Raw genomic sequence first — 16,715 nt, forward strand, 5'->3', positions numbered from 1 at the left:
GCAAAGAATAGAACAGGGGTAAAAATAAGGAAAGCAAAGGAGGGAGAAAAGTACAGCAAGAATCGAAATAAAAAGAAAAATGAAGAGATGAAGAAATTAAGGCAGCAGCAGGCGAGGACCACGGTCTGAAGCGGATAGAAGCACAGGCAGAGTACTGTCTAAGCTATGGAGCTGCGCGCTGGGAGAGCAGGCACCCAAGGGGCTTCGCTCAACTCCGCATGTAGCGGCCTGCATTAAAGTAGAGACAGGGGGAGGACAGGACAGCTGGGAGGCATGAACGGTGGAAGACGCAGGAGCGGGAGGGGCTGCGAAGGGAAGCAGCGGCAGGAAGCGCAGAGAATAGAACAGGGTAAAAATAAGGAAAGCGAAGGAGGGAAAAAAGTCCAGCAGGAATTGAAAGAAAAAAGAAAAATGAAGAAATTAAGGCAGCAGCAGGCGAGGGCTGGGGCGAGAACCGCGGTCTGAGGCGGACAGAAGCACGGGCAGAGTACTGCCTGATCTATGGAGCTGTGTGCTGGGAAAGCAGGCACCTGAGTTTATTTTACAATCACCTATCAAGCCCCTTAAATCACTGGAAACTCACATTTTCTCAGATGACCTTTACAGCCTAAACCCCACAAACACACAAAAGACACCCTTCCCAAAATCCCAATCCAAGTGTCCCTTAACTCCAAGCAGCCTCTCTGCAAACAAATTACCAAACTTGGATTGCCTGGTATTAACAGATGTTAGGCAGCTCTCATCATGAACAATAAAATGTGTAAAGTCTATTACACAATACATTCAACATACTAAGTTCTATCATAAGCAAATAACAAAACACTCAGAAATAGAAAAAAAATCTGTCAAATGTGTCCAAACACTGCAACATTTTAGTAAATAGAAAGGCAGATTACATCAAAGATGTCCACCACCAGCACTCGGCTGACATTAGTCCCATACATTTTTTACTCTTAGTTAGGCATGCCTATTTTTTGCATCTCTTCTCATTAGGAGGTTGCCCTAATCGTAGCCGAGAGTAGCCTTAGACTCTTTGGCTAGGAGCTGAAACCAAGAATGACTATTTCTCCCATTGGTCAGAGGAATGTATTTTAAACTACTATTCCCTCACACTTTTAAACACCCCAAAAATCTAAACAAGTTTCCTATTAGGTCTGAAATTTCTCCAGTAACTTTCCCAGCGGTAACTCCTTGTCTAATTCTAAGATAAAGCTCACTTTTCCAGTTTATCTCTCGCTCCTGGCTCTATTTTATGAGAATTACTATTGCAGTCTAAGTAGCAATCACAACCCATGTCAGGATGAACCGATAAACCCACTAACTTAACCTGACCTCAACACCTGATAGCTATGGCACAGAGAAGATAGGCTTAAATTAGAGCAATATAAAAAGTATTTACGCATTACCAAAATAGTAATAAAATCAAAATGCAAAACAATAAAAATCCCAAGAGTACAATTTAATAAACAAAATGACACCAAAATGACTAAAGTCCAAGAAAGGGAACCAAAGACATGAATTGCCAAAGATTTAAGTCGAAATAGCACCAAAAATCATAAAGTGCCAATGATAGTCACTGGCTCCGGTAGACCGGGACCTAACCACAATTTGAGGCAGACTGCAATGGAGCGCGGTCAGGTTCACCAACCAGGTTTGTCCTGGTCAAAAATTTTACTTTCTGACTTACAGCCTGATTCATGAAAACCGAAATCTGCGAATTCTAAATTGCGATTAATACCGAATCGCAATTTAGAATTCGCAGAATGGGATTAATCAAAAACTGCGAAAAAATTAAGCGAATCGCAACCGGCCGCAAAAGGCGATAGCGATTGTTCAAAATCGCAGAAAAATCGCTAAATCCGTCCAATTCCGTGTAGGAATAGCGATCTCGCAATTAGCGAGATCGCAAATTGCGATCTCGCTAATAGCGAGATCGCCAAAACGGGAAGTCGCATTTCGAGCACAGTGATGACATCACAACCAGGAAGCAGGCAGTTCCCTCCCCCATTGAGAACACTGAGGCATAGATTGAAGCAGCACCACTCAGAGCTCCTCTCAGAACACCTCCAGACTTGGAAATTTTGGATATTGGAGACTGCAGTAATGGCAGAGGATGCAGCAGCAGGGCCCAGTGACAGCGGGCGCAAGTGCAAGCTAAAATTCTCAGAGCAGGAGCTGGAGCATCTAATAGATGGAGTCTGCCAAGACCACACCAAACTTTTCGGCAAGGACTCCAGGAGGGTGCCTGAGGCCGAGAAACGGCGACTGTGGCTGCGGATCCGCGCCAGAGTAAACGCAGTGGGAGTGACACAGAGGTCCATAGACGACCTCAAAAAGAGGTGGTACGACCTCCGAGGTCGTGCCAAGGAGAGGGTGGAAAAGAGGCTGGGTGAGAGCCTTGCAACTGGAGGTGGAGATCCAACAGTCCCTCCCAACACCCCCCTGGAGGATCGTGTGGAGGACACACTGCAGCGTGAGGCTTGTGTTGGGGTCATCCCTCTGGACTCATCCCGACCCACCCAAGGTAAGTGGCATGCGACTGCGACCCTGTCCCCTAACAATGGCCATGACACTATAGCCTCCCATAATCAACCCCAGTCATGCAACCCATGCATATCAGGACATGCCCAATTGCATTGTGGGACATGTAGTCTGCCCACAATGTACAAAAACTCCAATGCAGCCAGACATGTCCCAATGTACGCAATGCAACAGCCAGTCAGGGAATGTTAGCCAGCATGCATGTAGCAACTGCACATGTGAAAGATACATGCAATTAATCTACATCCACTTTCCATCACAGGTGGCGCAGACAACAACAGCAGTGACAGCGAGAGGCTGCAGATAGATGAAGCATCAGAGGAGCCTGAGGGTGAGGAGGAGCAAACATCCACACAACCAGCTCCATCAGGCACAGCACCATTGCCACCATGCAGACCACCACCAGCAGCGCCAGCTCCATCAGGCACAGCACCATTGCCAGCTGCAAGACCACCACCAGCAACGCCAGCACCATCAGGCACAGCACCATTGCCAGCTGTAAGACCACCACCAGCGGCACCATCAACATCAGGTGCTGGTAGACCTGCGACACAGCGCACACCCACTGTGGCCAGCCAGCACAGCAGGCATGTCAGGGAGCCGCAGCAGAGCACAGCACGCACCGGCAGGATGGCGATGGCTGTGCGTGTGCCAGGGCTCAGTATTGAGCGCCGCATGCTGCGCGCGCATCAATTGCAGGCACGACGCCAAGGTGCTATTCAACTTCAGCTGCACAACATAGGCAGAAATGTTGCCAATGTGTCCGATCGAATTGACCGGATGACAACTGCCATGGAGGCAAACACAGCGGCCATCATCAACCAGCGCAACAACGCCCGCCGCAGCCACCGCCAGCTACTCATGCGCCTCTCTGCCTACACGCGTTCCAACTACGTGATAGGAAATGCCACCTCCCAGCTGTCACGTTGGTCTCTGGCAATGCAGATGCAGATGGTGCAATGCTGCGAGGATGTGGCGCGTGTACTTGAGCAGGTGACCAGTGCTGTACTGGCACTACAACCAACTGGCCCAGCCAATGGTGGTGGGGATGACACAAGCGAGGGGACCTCGAGTGTCAGCACCCTGTCTGCCACACAGGTCGGTGTCCTACGCCGCAGCAGCAGGCCCAGTGCGGGTTCACGTGCCCTGCCTAAGGAGGAGCCTGAGAGGCGACTGGGTGCCGCGCGCCGGAGGCGCACATGACATTTCAATCCATGGGCAGGGACATGCTGATGACAGAAGCATGTCGTTTTTATAACATTGAGCAGTATGGCACAATACTACTCACATGTAATTCATTACAATTATTCCTTATTATTGTGCAATCAACAATAATATTTATTCAAGCATTGAACATCGGCCTCCTGTCATTATTTCCATTGTCATGCATTTGTGAATTGTTGGGTGAGGGGAGTGGGTGCACTAGAAACAGTTCATTGTGATGTGGTTGCGCCGTCTGTGTCCTTCAGCAGGATGTCCCCGCGAGCATGACGCGCATGTGCAGGTGGCCGGTCGTCCCCTTCCGACTCACTGCCAGAGATCTCTACAGGAATCCGGCGCTTGGTAGCAATGTTGTGTAGTATTGCACACACAGCCACAATGCGGCAGCAGACATCAGGACTGTAGTACATGGCCCCACCAGTCTTGTGCAGTATGCGGAATCTGCTCTTCAGTAGCCCAAATGTCTTCTCAATAAAATTCCTTGTGCGTATGTGTGCTACATTGTAACGCCGTTGCTGTGGTGTAGCAGGGTTGAGGTATGGGGTGAGGAGGTATTCACGGAGAGCGTAGCCACTGTCACCTGAATAAGAGGAGCAGAGGGTGAGTGCCTGTGCAGCGCAGCTACTTCATCACAGTGTAACATTGTGGGGCAAGTGTACTTACCAAGTAGGTGTCCTTCACCAAAGTCTCCCCTGGCTAGTCGTGTGTGGAGGCCGCAGTGCCGGAATATGAAGGAGTCATGTGTGCTCCCCGGGTACTGTGCCAATATGTCCGTGATGTATGTCTCAGCATTGCACACCATCTGGATGTTGAGGGAGTGGTAGGACTTGCGGTTGCGGTACATGTATTCCGTTTCTGCTGGTGGGCAGATGTGGATGTGGGTACAGTCAATGCATCCTATCACATGTGGAAATTGCGCAACATTGTAGAATTGATGCTTGGTCTCATCCAAGTCCTGTTGGCTGGTGGGAAATTTTATGTGGTGGTGTAGCTGGGTCAGCATTGCATCTAGGAAACTCCTTAGGCAGCGGGACATGGTGGGCTGGGATATCCCCCCCAGCAGCGGCAACTATCCCCTGGAAGCTTCCAGAGGCCAGAAGGTGCAGGCTGCACAATACCTGGACATGTGTGGGCACGGCATTGGTCCGCCTTGTTGGGTGCTGCATCAGGGGGTCAAGGTCCTGAATTAGCTTGATGATCATTGGCCCATTCAGGCGGTACTTAGCGTATATTTGCTCTCTGGTTTGGCTCAGCAGGGTGACCCGCTGGCGGAATATCCTCTCCTGGATCCTACGTCTGTTCCGTGCAGCTCGCTGTAGCCTTCGCCGCCTGACCACCATGTAGAGTCCTGGCATTGTGAGACTCCTAATGCTGCAGCTGCATCTCCTTAAGTGTGTTTGGTCAGGCCAACACCTGTTACTGATTGGGAAACGGTTTTTCAAATATTTTTTTATTTTACTTTGATGGTTACCACCTGCTTTGGGTTGTCCTTAAATTGCGCCTCGCAAAAAGCGATTTTTGGGGTTTTCGCAAATTGCGATTTTTCTTGAATAGCGATTGCGATTGTATTGCGATTTTGCATCTTTATTCGCAGAATCCGTGGTTTCTCGCAATTTCAGATTCGCTATTGGGCTACTACCGGGATTCTGCGAATTCTAATGCGATTTCGCAATTCTGTCTTAGCAAATTCGCAATTTTTTTTCTTGAATACCATTTTAGACAATTGCGATCGCAATAGCTTTTTGGCAGCTATTGCGATCGCAATTTAGCTTCATGAATCTGGCTGTTAGTTCTTTAAGTCCCAGTACACCACAGGAGTATACTTCTAAAGTTCTCCAGGCACTAAGGAGAGGCTCTTGGAGGTTCATAGGGTGTCAGATAGAGGGCAGTAGCAGGGTCCAGCTCAGGTCCAGTTTCCCCTAGTAACCTGGGTAGGTGCAGGAAAGGCCACTTGTAGCATGTTGTATCCCGGTAGCTTTAACAAGACAAACAGCCTTATGATCGCTGGAGTCCACTTTTTGTCTTGGGTACAAGACGAGCAGGTTCAGTCTTTCATGGCTCCTCTTAAGTCACAGACAGCAGGTTCGGTCCGCTGCTGTTCTTCCTCAAGTCAGGCTGGGTTCTGAAGTGAGTGCCTGGAGGTGCAACATTTATGGCTGGCACGAGCTATTAGGTGGAAGTTACGCTTGAGCACGCCCTAAACAATTGGGTAAATTTCACTTTTCAACTCCTGTTTAAACCAGCCCCTGGACAAACAACAAATCCACAGACTAAAGTCGGGCAAAACAAAAGCAGGATTCCCCAGCAACCAGACAGTGGATACACAAGAACTGTACTGGCATCCTGCTCCCTTCCTTTCAAGTGAGCCCCGCGTGTTAAATGTAAAACCCAGAGGGAAACGTCTAATAGGATAAAGCAGGGTCCTTCAGCAACCAGAGGATGGATACACAGCAATTGTATTGCCATCCAGTTCTCTTACTTTCAAGTGTGACATGTGGCTCAGCTGACCTGTCAAGCAGGATCTGACACTGTGCTGTCAAATAGAGGAACCTCAGCCTCAATCCTGCATATTCTGTAAGGTTCAAAGGAGACATGTCAGCCCATTCAGGTAAGTCTATTGTCTGCCCCGTGGAGGCATTTCCCAACTTTCGAAATGCTAATCGCAGCCTGGAAGAAGTTGGAGAGCAAATGCAAATTAGCCTTCATTAACTTCAAACCAGGAAAAGATAACTTTCTGAAAGTTACTTTTCCATAATATATACTTAAAAATCTGACTTAACCACTGAATTCGTTTTTAATAACACTTAAAAATAGTTGTTTAATTATTTTACTAGCCAATTCCATTCCCAATAAACAATATAAGGATTTTTATCTGTTTTCTACCACAATGAAAAATAGCTTTTCGGTGCTAGCCACTGTAAGAACATGGCAACCTTAAGTTTGTGCATGTTTTACTTTTAACGCTTGCAATGCCTACATGGGAGTGACTTATTCATATTTTTTAAAAGAGTAGCTGTGTTTACACTGCCACAGTAAGGCTACAAAGGATAGGCCTGAAACTACGTTTGCACTGCCAGTGTAGATGATGGCACAACAGTGATGCAATACACTGGTGGCATTTAACCTCAAGGCCCTGAGTGCACTTTGTACCATAAACTAGGGACTTATAGGCAAGTAAAACACGGCAATTAGGAATATGCTAATTCAACCATGTTTAAAGGGGAGCACAGGTCCTTTAGTACTTGTTAGTAGGGGTAAGTGCACAGAGTTCTAAAGACAGCAAAAACACTGAGTCCTGCAAAAGGCAAAAAATCTGGGATGACCATACAGAAAATGCGGATATACTGAACAGTCTTTAGCTAACTGGCTTTTCATAGTGTACTAAATTATGGCAGGCATAACACGGTTTCTCATTGGAAGTCTGTAGCAACTCTACACTAGTGTTATTTGACTCGTAAAAGGCATTCTTGTTCTCAAAAAATGTAGTTCTGTAACACTGCCAAATGACAATAGATCCGTATCAATGGAAGTGAGGGTCTACACGATTCCACAAGAAAAACAACTTTTGTCACAAGCTCTTAATGCCTTACTCAGAAAGAAACACCAATTTGTGAGAGACAATTTTTGGTTGTGTGAAAAAAATCAGTGCTGCAGCTAAACATCTTACCATTATCATTATTATATTTTTGTATTAAGCGTTAATTTAAACGTGAGCAGTTTGCCAACTGTGTGGTCTAGCACCTGAGCATTTCCCCCTAAATTTAACTCTTGTGTGCAGGCCCATTTTGTAATCTTCTTGAGCGACTGTCTTTCTTTTGAAGATAGTGTAAAGGTGCCCACATTTTCCAATGTTCTCCTGGTGTTCATTAAAACGTCCAAGTTATCAATATTAAAAGGTTCTTAGGACCTTGAGGCTGTGAGGTATAAGTGCCCTTTTTCCAGAAGACCACAGGTTATAGCTCCCAGGACTGTCATCTCAACACTGTGAAACAGATTAGATAGGAGAAGGTAACGAAACACAGAGTGCAGGTTCTAAAGCATGTGTGACCTCTGACAGGAGGCCATAAGGGGCTGTCCAAACTAGTGTTGATCGTTGCAAAGTCTAACATTTGCTCCAATTACGGCAACATAAAAGTGCCGGCTATAAGGAGTGGGCTATAGCTTTCATGAAATAACCTGAGACAACACACACTTTCAGTCTACACAACATGTTACTTTCCATTTGCTTCAGATGTTCTCTAATAATATATTTTTCTCGATCTCACTACAGTGCCACCATGAGCTTCTTAAGTGACATATTCTATGTTATGCAATTGCAACACTTCACTTTAAAAAATATATTTCACTTCATTTTCACATAAGGGGGGCAGCTCATGATAATATTTACAAATACATCTTCATAGGCTAAAGCAGTCATTCGTTTTTGCCAATTTTATAATTAAAAAGTGTCTTAAGGGCGTGTTATGTTAGAGGGCTAACTTTAAGCCCCCTTGATGGGAACATCAGAAATAACTTTTTATAGTAGTTGGCTGAGCAGAGCCATAGGTCTAAAGTGGGAATTGATGCAAAGTAATCGGACGATCTCCATGACTGTTTTTAGATATTGTATATTTTGAATACGAAGCGGAAGTCCGAGTGTCCTCACCAGAGTCTCACAATTAGTGTTTCTTAAAATGCAGTAGACCCCAGAAAGAAGTAAACATCTGACTTCTCATATACACTTGAGTGGGATCCCATGGTGGTCTCTAACCACTCCATGGTGCTAACTGCTGACACACACACACACATATACCTTTTTCGCTTGTCCTGCCCAGAGGTATTGTGATGCTTGGTGTTGTTTATTAAACACAATAAAAACTGTATTAAAAGAAAAAAATAGGTTTTTAACACTAGATTACCTATAGAGAGTTGGAATGATTTGGTCGAAGATGGTTGCCCATGGTGTCCTAGTTATGATCAACATATGGTAGATCACACCACAAAGAAACAGGCGGAAGCTACGGCTGGGGGATTATTAGACAAAGCCTGCTAAACATAGGGCGCCCATATAGCTTCAACAAAGACGGAGTTCTGCAACAAGACATACGGTGAATATGTTTTTAAGCACAAAAACAGCTCTGCAGAAGGATCATTGAGGTTAAAAGGGAGCACATGAAACAGGTGATTTAAACCTCACGCGCAGAGGAAAGATGACTGTGTGATGCGGCGGAGTTGTAAAACAATCCAGATACAAAAGAATATAGTCCAAGAGTAAGCTGCCTAATAACATCCTAGGGAGGGCCACCGTTAAAATCCCAATGGCCTGGTTCTGGAGGAGGTTTCAGGGCGCTCACAAAAATGGTCAGTCAAGAGCATGAAATGAGTATGAGTGACTCGCAATGGACCAAATTCAGAAAGTGAAGAGTTTTGCAATACTTTTGAATCCTAACAAGAATTAAATTGCCCTAAAATAACACCAACTGTAAAAAAAAACTACGCCTTTCTATGTGTTTTCCTTTAAACCAATCTCAGCATAATAGTTGGAATCCCAAAAGGGTGGCTTGCATTTTATCACTACAATGATGCATTCCTTTAAGTCCTCTTCCCTTGCATCTCAAATCAATAATTTTTTTGAGAACTCATTATTTGCCCTTCTTGACTGCACAATCCCAACTATAAGCATAAAGTACTTTGGTTAAAAAAGAAGATGCTTTAAATATGGCTGGGTACAATACTCGTGAACCAGTGTTTCGGGTCCACATGCAGATTTTGAAAGGTAGTCACATAGTGAATCTTGCTGATCATTAAGAATTGAAAAACCAGGTGGGGAGCACTTTGAAATTAGATGAGACAGGGCCTGTACCCTGCCTCACCGGGTGCAAAGCTTACCCTCCTGAGACTGACTTATCAAGGAAATGTACATTTTCCATCCATGAGACGATAACAGACTAAAGCACAGGCACAGGCATGCAGGCAGTAACGGGAAAACCCAATTCATACCTGATGATGGAAGGTTGTGTATCTAAAAGGTATTTGGAAGTGTTGCAGAAGAGGCAGAGAAGAGCAGAGGAACAGAAGCGGAGAGCAAAGTACAGTGAAGGCATGGGAAGAGGAGCGGATGGTGGAGAGAAGTATAGCAGATCATAGGAAAGCAAGATGGAGGGGAGCATAGAAGAGCAGTGTACAGCGAGCAGGAGGAGGAGCAGACCGCGCAGAGTGTGGAAGAATCATCAAGAGGAGACTGGAGAACTAACAAGCTCTTTAGATCCAGCAGCGACCAGGAGAAAAAATTCTCCTTTTATCATTTAAACCAATATCCTTTGCCCTACAGAAGTGTTTTTTTCCTTCTTCACCCACCACTCCGCTCTTCTTAAGGTTTCCATAACCATGGAATTAACCGGCTGAGAATTAACAGTGCAACACTAGGCTCTTAGAGGATTCCTCCAACATTGGATATTTACATACTGATAAATCAAAAATATACAAAACAATTACAGTTCTTACCTTTACGCCGGTTGTCATGTCCGCTGTGCACAGAACTTCTCCAATGATAAGGCTTTTATTGATAAAGTTCTTTTTTCTGTCCAACTGAAAGATGACATTTGTTTAGGAGGTTGCACTAAAGAAATGTACAATACAATGCACCTGTATAGTAACAAAGTCTGCAAAAGCCATCACAACAGTTTAAGTGAAATAAACAAAAACCATCCAAGGATTCTGGCAAAAAACAACCCACTTCATCCCACATATCTACACTACTCTGGGACTCTGGTTCAGTGGCATCTCTCCATCTGATGTAGTAACAGCCCGTAGACGTTTGATGGGACCGACAGTATGCCTTCTACACGACAGATCCTTCTGTGTCCAGTCTTTCGGAATAACACTAAAATGAGTCTGAGAGCAAGCATGATGCAAGTTGCATTTTAATACACTGGTATACTAAGCACAGTGTTTAAAATACTCTGTGCCACATGTCGGTAAAAAAATCAAGGCACATATCAGAAACGCTACTTCAGTTTATAATTTACTCTCTTAATTAATACCACTAAATGAATCAAAATAAAGAAATCCTGAGCCATAGCAAATGCACCCATGCTCGGTTTTTATCAGAACGCTTTATATGGTTGGTTGTACGTACATACCACAATAATCCCACGGGGGAACAAGCATTATGCAAGCGAAGGAACTGCGACTCTGTGATCACAGAGGTGTTTCATACCCAGAGGACTGGGCTAGTTATGAAGCTCTTTGTGCACCATGTCCCAGCTGTTTTTTGGGGAAAGCGAGAAAATTCCACCAGGGAGGATTACGAGAAATATGTTTTTTGGAAGCAGAAATGGGTGTTGAAGCTAAGGCTTAGTTGTTTCTTTTGTTTGCTGAAGCAGGCCCTTGATTAACCCTTTCGATGCTGATGACGAGCTCAGCTCGTCATGATGCACAGTTGAGCTGTGCTGATGACGAGCTGAGCTCGTCATGATTACAGCAGAAGAGTAATTTCCAGCACAGGGGGGGAAAACACCTAGCAGCCAAGGTGTTAATAGCTGCACATACCCGTAAATGTTTTTTTTATGATGATGATGATAAATATAAAGACAATTAATGCTTTTAAATGAATGGAGATAGGTCTGGGTCGGTATTTCTAGATCAGATTGTTAGGGAATCTACTCTTAGATGGACTGACAAATCCAGTCACACTATTTAGCATTTCTGCATTTTGGCAATGTTCTTTTTAAACAGACCTGCAAGCAGCATTGTGCAAGAGTCCGCTTTTCTTTGACTACTGTACAGTTGGCATGTCTTGTGATAATAAAGTAAGAGGATAAATAACCTTGTTAAGTTTGCTCTGAATTTGGCATCAAGCCATACTAATGGGACTGTTACACTACAACAAATACTTTCTAAAAATAAGCCTTAGTGTTATAGCCAATAAGCCAGATCCTCACAGTAGGTCCATGGGTATGTATGCATGTTTGAAGTCTAGAATTTATCATATAAAACGAGTCTTCTGTAAACGGGTATATAGCCATCTTAAAAAGAGCAGCAGGAAAACCATCAGTCTTTCTAGCGGTGTGAAGCCGTTTGGTGGTTCAATAGCAGCAGCTACTTGTCAGATCTCGCCTAGGCAGCGCTTGTGCTGTCTCTTCGAGACATGCTGTATTAAGGAAATGGGCTTCAAGCTCCGCCTATGTATTTTATTGGCTCTTGTCAGTGTCTTTTAGAATTGTTTTTATTTAATTGGTTTATTTGTTTAATAGTCCCTCCTTCTCCCTCTTTAGTACCTCTTTCTCTTCAGTTGTGACCTTCCAGAAGGACAGCTCCTCTTACATGTGACTTTATTCTGTATGTTTTATTTTCACTTTCTTAGCACTTTTTTCTTTAAAAATTCTTCAACGTAGCTGGAGTGCAGGCACAACTGCCTCCTTCCCGCCACACAAACCTTGTCTTCGGCCTGCAGCTCCCGTCTCCTTCGCCCTCCTGCTTGTTAATATTTATATATATGCCCGCCCTGTTTTTCTTTTCTATTTATTTACTATATTCAGAATATGGGCTTTAAGCTTTCTTTTCTATTTATTTACTTCATTTACATTCACACGTTTAAAGCTAAAGCACGGCATGCCGCAATTGCTACAAAAGTAAATAAATACAAAAGAAATACGGGTGGCCGCCGTCTTTCTTATTTATTCATTTACTTTTGTAGCATTCGCGGCACGCCATGCTTTTGCTTCACATGTTTAAAGTTATAGCGCGCCGTGTAGCGATTGCTACAAAAGTAAATAAATAGAAAAAAGGCGGACAGCTGCCGTATCATCGTTGTTGACACTAGCTGTGAACATGGCAGCAGCCCGCCTTTCTTTTCTATTTATTTACTTTTCTAGTATTAACAGCACAGCACGCTTTACCTTAAAACATACAAAGTTTAAGCGCGGCGTACAGCAAAGGCTTCAAAAGTCAATAACAAATGATCACTCTTATTCATGCTCCCCGTAATTATATTCACTTTAAACATGGCGGACACATGTCATTGATTTCTATTTAGTTACTTTAACAGCATTCGCAGCATGACCTGCTTTAGCTTTAAACATATTAAGTTAAAGCGCTGTGTGACGCAAATGCTACACAAGCTCAAATATTCTTTTAGCTCTCGTTCCTTGTGCCACTGCGCAATTCTATTAGCATAATAGGTCTCGAGGAAATGTGCAGTACTGCCAGCTGTTACTAGGTATCCCTGTGGAGTTGTATAGTACTGCACCCTTAATGCAAATATAAATACATAAATTACAGTTGCGCATACGTTTTGACTTGTTTTTATTGTGAGTGAAATTTTGTTAGCCTGCGTTTTAAAAATGCACTATTGTTGTTTATTTAACATAATTTCACAAACAAAAATAAATAAACAACAACGATGCATTTTTAAAGTGGAAGCTAACAAAAATCCTACTTCCAATAAAAACAAATGAGAACATATGCTCAGCAGCAATCTTTCTCTTTATAGTTGAATTAACAGTGCAGTACTTTATGTGGCTAATAGAGGTCCCTTTACAACTCCACGGGGACACCTAGTAACAGCCTCTGGTACTGCACCCTTTCCTTCATTTGTGGAATTTCTACTTCTTATGCTACTGATGGGATATTTTTAGTATTAAATTTGTTTTATTGACAAAATACTAGGCATGAGAAAAAACCACAATCAAATTCGCCTACAACCCAGCGGACCGACGTAGAAGAATCAGTTGCACAGCAAAGCAAAAATCCTAAGGGAGTGTCAGAAATTAAACACAGCAGGCCGCCTACAACCCTTACAGGCCCGGCCGCGTCTTTAAGCAAGGAGCAAGGCGGTAAGAGGGCTGCACTCTAACAGTCTCATCGAAAAAAGGCCGTCATAGGCCGCCAATCCTAGCCGATCCCATGAAGCAACCTCTCCAACCTTCACGTGAAAGGACACCAGCATTGAATTCCTTCCACCGGCCTTGGGCACGCATGCAAACTTGTCAATTATTACAAACAAGAAAAAGGAGCCCCAAAAGGAAGAACCCACCCCCCAAACAAGCCCAACCCATTACCCCCCACCCTCCCCCAACTCCCCCTTCCCCCCCTCCCCATGGTCAATGTCCACCGCACACTGTTAACCTGGCGACCACACCCACTCCATCCCAACAGTCCCTGCCCATGCCCCCCTCAGCCTGTTTCCGTAAGGCGCAGCAGTCGGAGATACCTGGGGCAAGTAACCTCCAGAAACTCAGAAGCCAACAGCGACAGGAATGGTTGCCACAATTCAGCGTATTTAACGCCCTCCTCTACTCTTGATGAGAGTTTTTCCACGCCAAGCACCATCCAGAGGCGGTGAAGCCACCCATGGTATGTGGGGACTTGGGTCGAGCGCCAGAGTACCAATATATTCTGCATCGCTGAACCCAGGGCAATGGCTTTCAATCGGCCTCTACGGGAACGCAGCGGGTAAGTCAAAGGATTGGGGAGTCCCAGAAGAACGTACCAAGAGAAACAGGGAATCTCTGCGTCAAAGTGGGAATCTACGTCGTCCAGAATCTGTTTCCAGTACCCCGTGAGCAATGTGCAGTCCCAGAGCAAATGCACCAACGTGCCCACCTGACCGCAACCTCGCCAACACAGGGCGTCCTTGGCAGGATCCATCTCGTTGAGGCGCTCAGGGGTATAGTACCAATAGGTCGCCACCTTGGTGATGGGTGTCAGTGAGCCCCATGCAATACGCTGAATGCCGCACTCTATAATATATCTCCTCCCAGTCTTTGTGAGTAAGTGTCCTCCCCAACTCCTGCTCCCATCGCACCCTGCCAGCGCTGTAGGTATAAGTGTGTTTGCTCTGGAGCATCTTGTAAAGGTCCAAAATCAGTTTCATGTCTGTCTGGCGCGTAATCAACCAACATTCGTAGGGCGTTAGGTGTCTGTTCGCCGAAGGGCGCACATGGTCACTGAGAGCCCAGTGCCGCACCTGCAGGTAACGGAGCCTCTCCGATGCCCATAGTTTGTGAGGGAGGTTTTCCACTGGGTCCAGGGGCCAATATCTGTAGGAGTGACATCCAGGTGTCCAAACACAAAGCTAACTGGAGTTTTCTGATAGTGTATTAGTCTTTTTTTCTGTTGCTGTGTGCTCAAGCACTGGCATTCTAAAAAAAGAAATGATCTTTGGATAAATGACTCTTTACCATCTCCTTTTGCCTAGAAGTTGAATGTTTAGACTTACATTTTTACCTCAAGTGAAAAAATACAGAAATCATCTCATGATTGAGACAACATGCCTCTTGGTACATTGTCTTGTAGAAGCCATAACATACATACGTATTCTTTTTCGCGGAGGCACTAAAAAGAATGAAGATGTTGGTCTTAATCGAAATAAGAGATCCTCTGTGGGTCTATCAGAGAAAGATTACGAGCTTGACTCATGTATGGATCAAAATTGCCAATATTGTGTAAGACGGCAGTAGATACATGTAATTAAATGCTTGGAGAATTAGTTCTTCTCACCTTTGTGTCAGAGAGAAGGATGGGATTTAACAGATTTTCTGTGGTGCTATATCCATTCTTATATAACGTATGATCCTAAACGCAACATCCACCTCTCATTTAAATTACCATGTAACTAGGTAGAAATGTAAATATTAATGTGAAGTTCTAAAAAGACCATAAATGTGTAAAATCTAATGTCGCCAGTGAATGGCCATGATTGTATCCCACTTCTGTTTGTAGTCTTTTGGTTATGCCTCTGCAACCTGCACGCAAAAGCACATTCCCTCCCTTACTCTGGAAAGTCCTCTGCTGTTATTCACTGAAAAAAACATAGGTTTCACACATGTTATAGTTAGCTACAGATTTCAAAAGCATTGAAATTCCCCCGTTATAGTTAGTTCAGCTAACTATAACTCGCGCGCCCGCAATGCACTGCTGATGACGTCACATACTACATCACTCATGACATGGTCAGTGACATCACTCATGACCTCACTGATGACATCTCAAATGACATAACTGATGACATCACTGATGACATCATCCAGTGAATGTGTGTTTTTCTGAAATTTAATATGTTTTATATATGTATATTTCCAGGTCGATGAAAGAATAAATGGGTAAATAGGTGTCTAAATGTTTTTGTTTGTAAAATTGATTGTATAACTGACTTATTAAGTAAATCTTAGTGAATACATGTATTAGCGAGTAATGTTTCAATATGTAAATATCAATATCAGTGTCTCACTTTGTGTATAAGTGTCTGCATGGGTTAATAAGTACCTACATGAGTGTTTATATGGGTTATTAGTTGTTTTTTTGAGTGTCTGTATGGTTTGGTGGGGGTTATTACTTAGCACACAGATGCATGAATGACTGACTCACTGTATGTGTTTTGAAGACAGCATGTGTGCAGGACTGTATGGGTGGATGATTGTGTGTATGGGTGTATTAGTGAGTGAATGACTGCCTCAATAGTGTCTTTATGAGTAAGTACATATGTTTTAAACTAGTATATGTGAGTATTGATGTATATAAGTAAGGATATATGACAGTGACAGATTGGAAGAGTTCCTGTATAAATAAGTATGTGTTTCTATAACTGATTGTTTAAGAGAGTAAGTATGTGTACGTTTCTGTAGAAATAAGTGTAGTGGTGTGTGTAGAGCTGTATATGCAAGTAAATGGATGGTTGATAGTTTATTTGCATCTGTGAGTATATGTGTGAATAACTCTATGTATAAGTGTAGGTGTGTAACAGGATGTATAGGTGTATGAGTACATATGATGAGTGAGTACATGTAAGAGTGCTTATATAGAACTATTGGTGAATGAGTGGATGTGTATGTAGATTTTGGAATTACTGAATAGGTTATTCTAACTGGTATTGGTATCTCCACTTTTTAGAACATTTTAGGTTCTATTTTTGAATGTGTGTACCAAAGGTTAGTGAGGTAGTGTGGCTCACTGGTTAGAGGCGGCAGACCCGA

General features: G+C 43.9%; 1 protein-coding gene across 1 annotated transcript in view; it reads right to left on the reverse strand.

The window, feature by feature from the left end:
* The window catches only part of ACOXL (acyl-CoA oxidase like), a 1,104,726-nt gene that overhangs the window by 817,442 nt on the left and 270,569 nt on the right, over window positions 1-16,715 (reverse strand). Inside the window, exon 3 of the mRNA XM_086926889.1 lies at window positions 10,246-10,329. Within this exon, the coding sequence (XP_086783015.1) occupies window positions 10,246-10,329 (84 nt within the window). The remainder of the gene's footprint in view (window positions 1-10,245; window positions 10,330-16,715) is intronic.

Source organism: Lissotriton vulgaris, chromosome 6 (genome assembly GCF_964263255.1).
Source record: "Lissotriton vulgaris chromosome 6, aLisVul1.2, whole genome shotgun sequence".
Lineage (NCBI taxonomy): Eukaryota > Metazoa > Chordata > Amphibia > Caudata > Salamandridae > Lissotriton > Lissotriton vulgaris.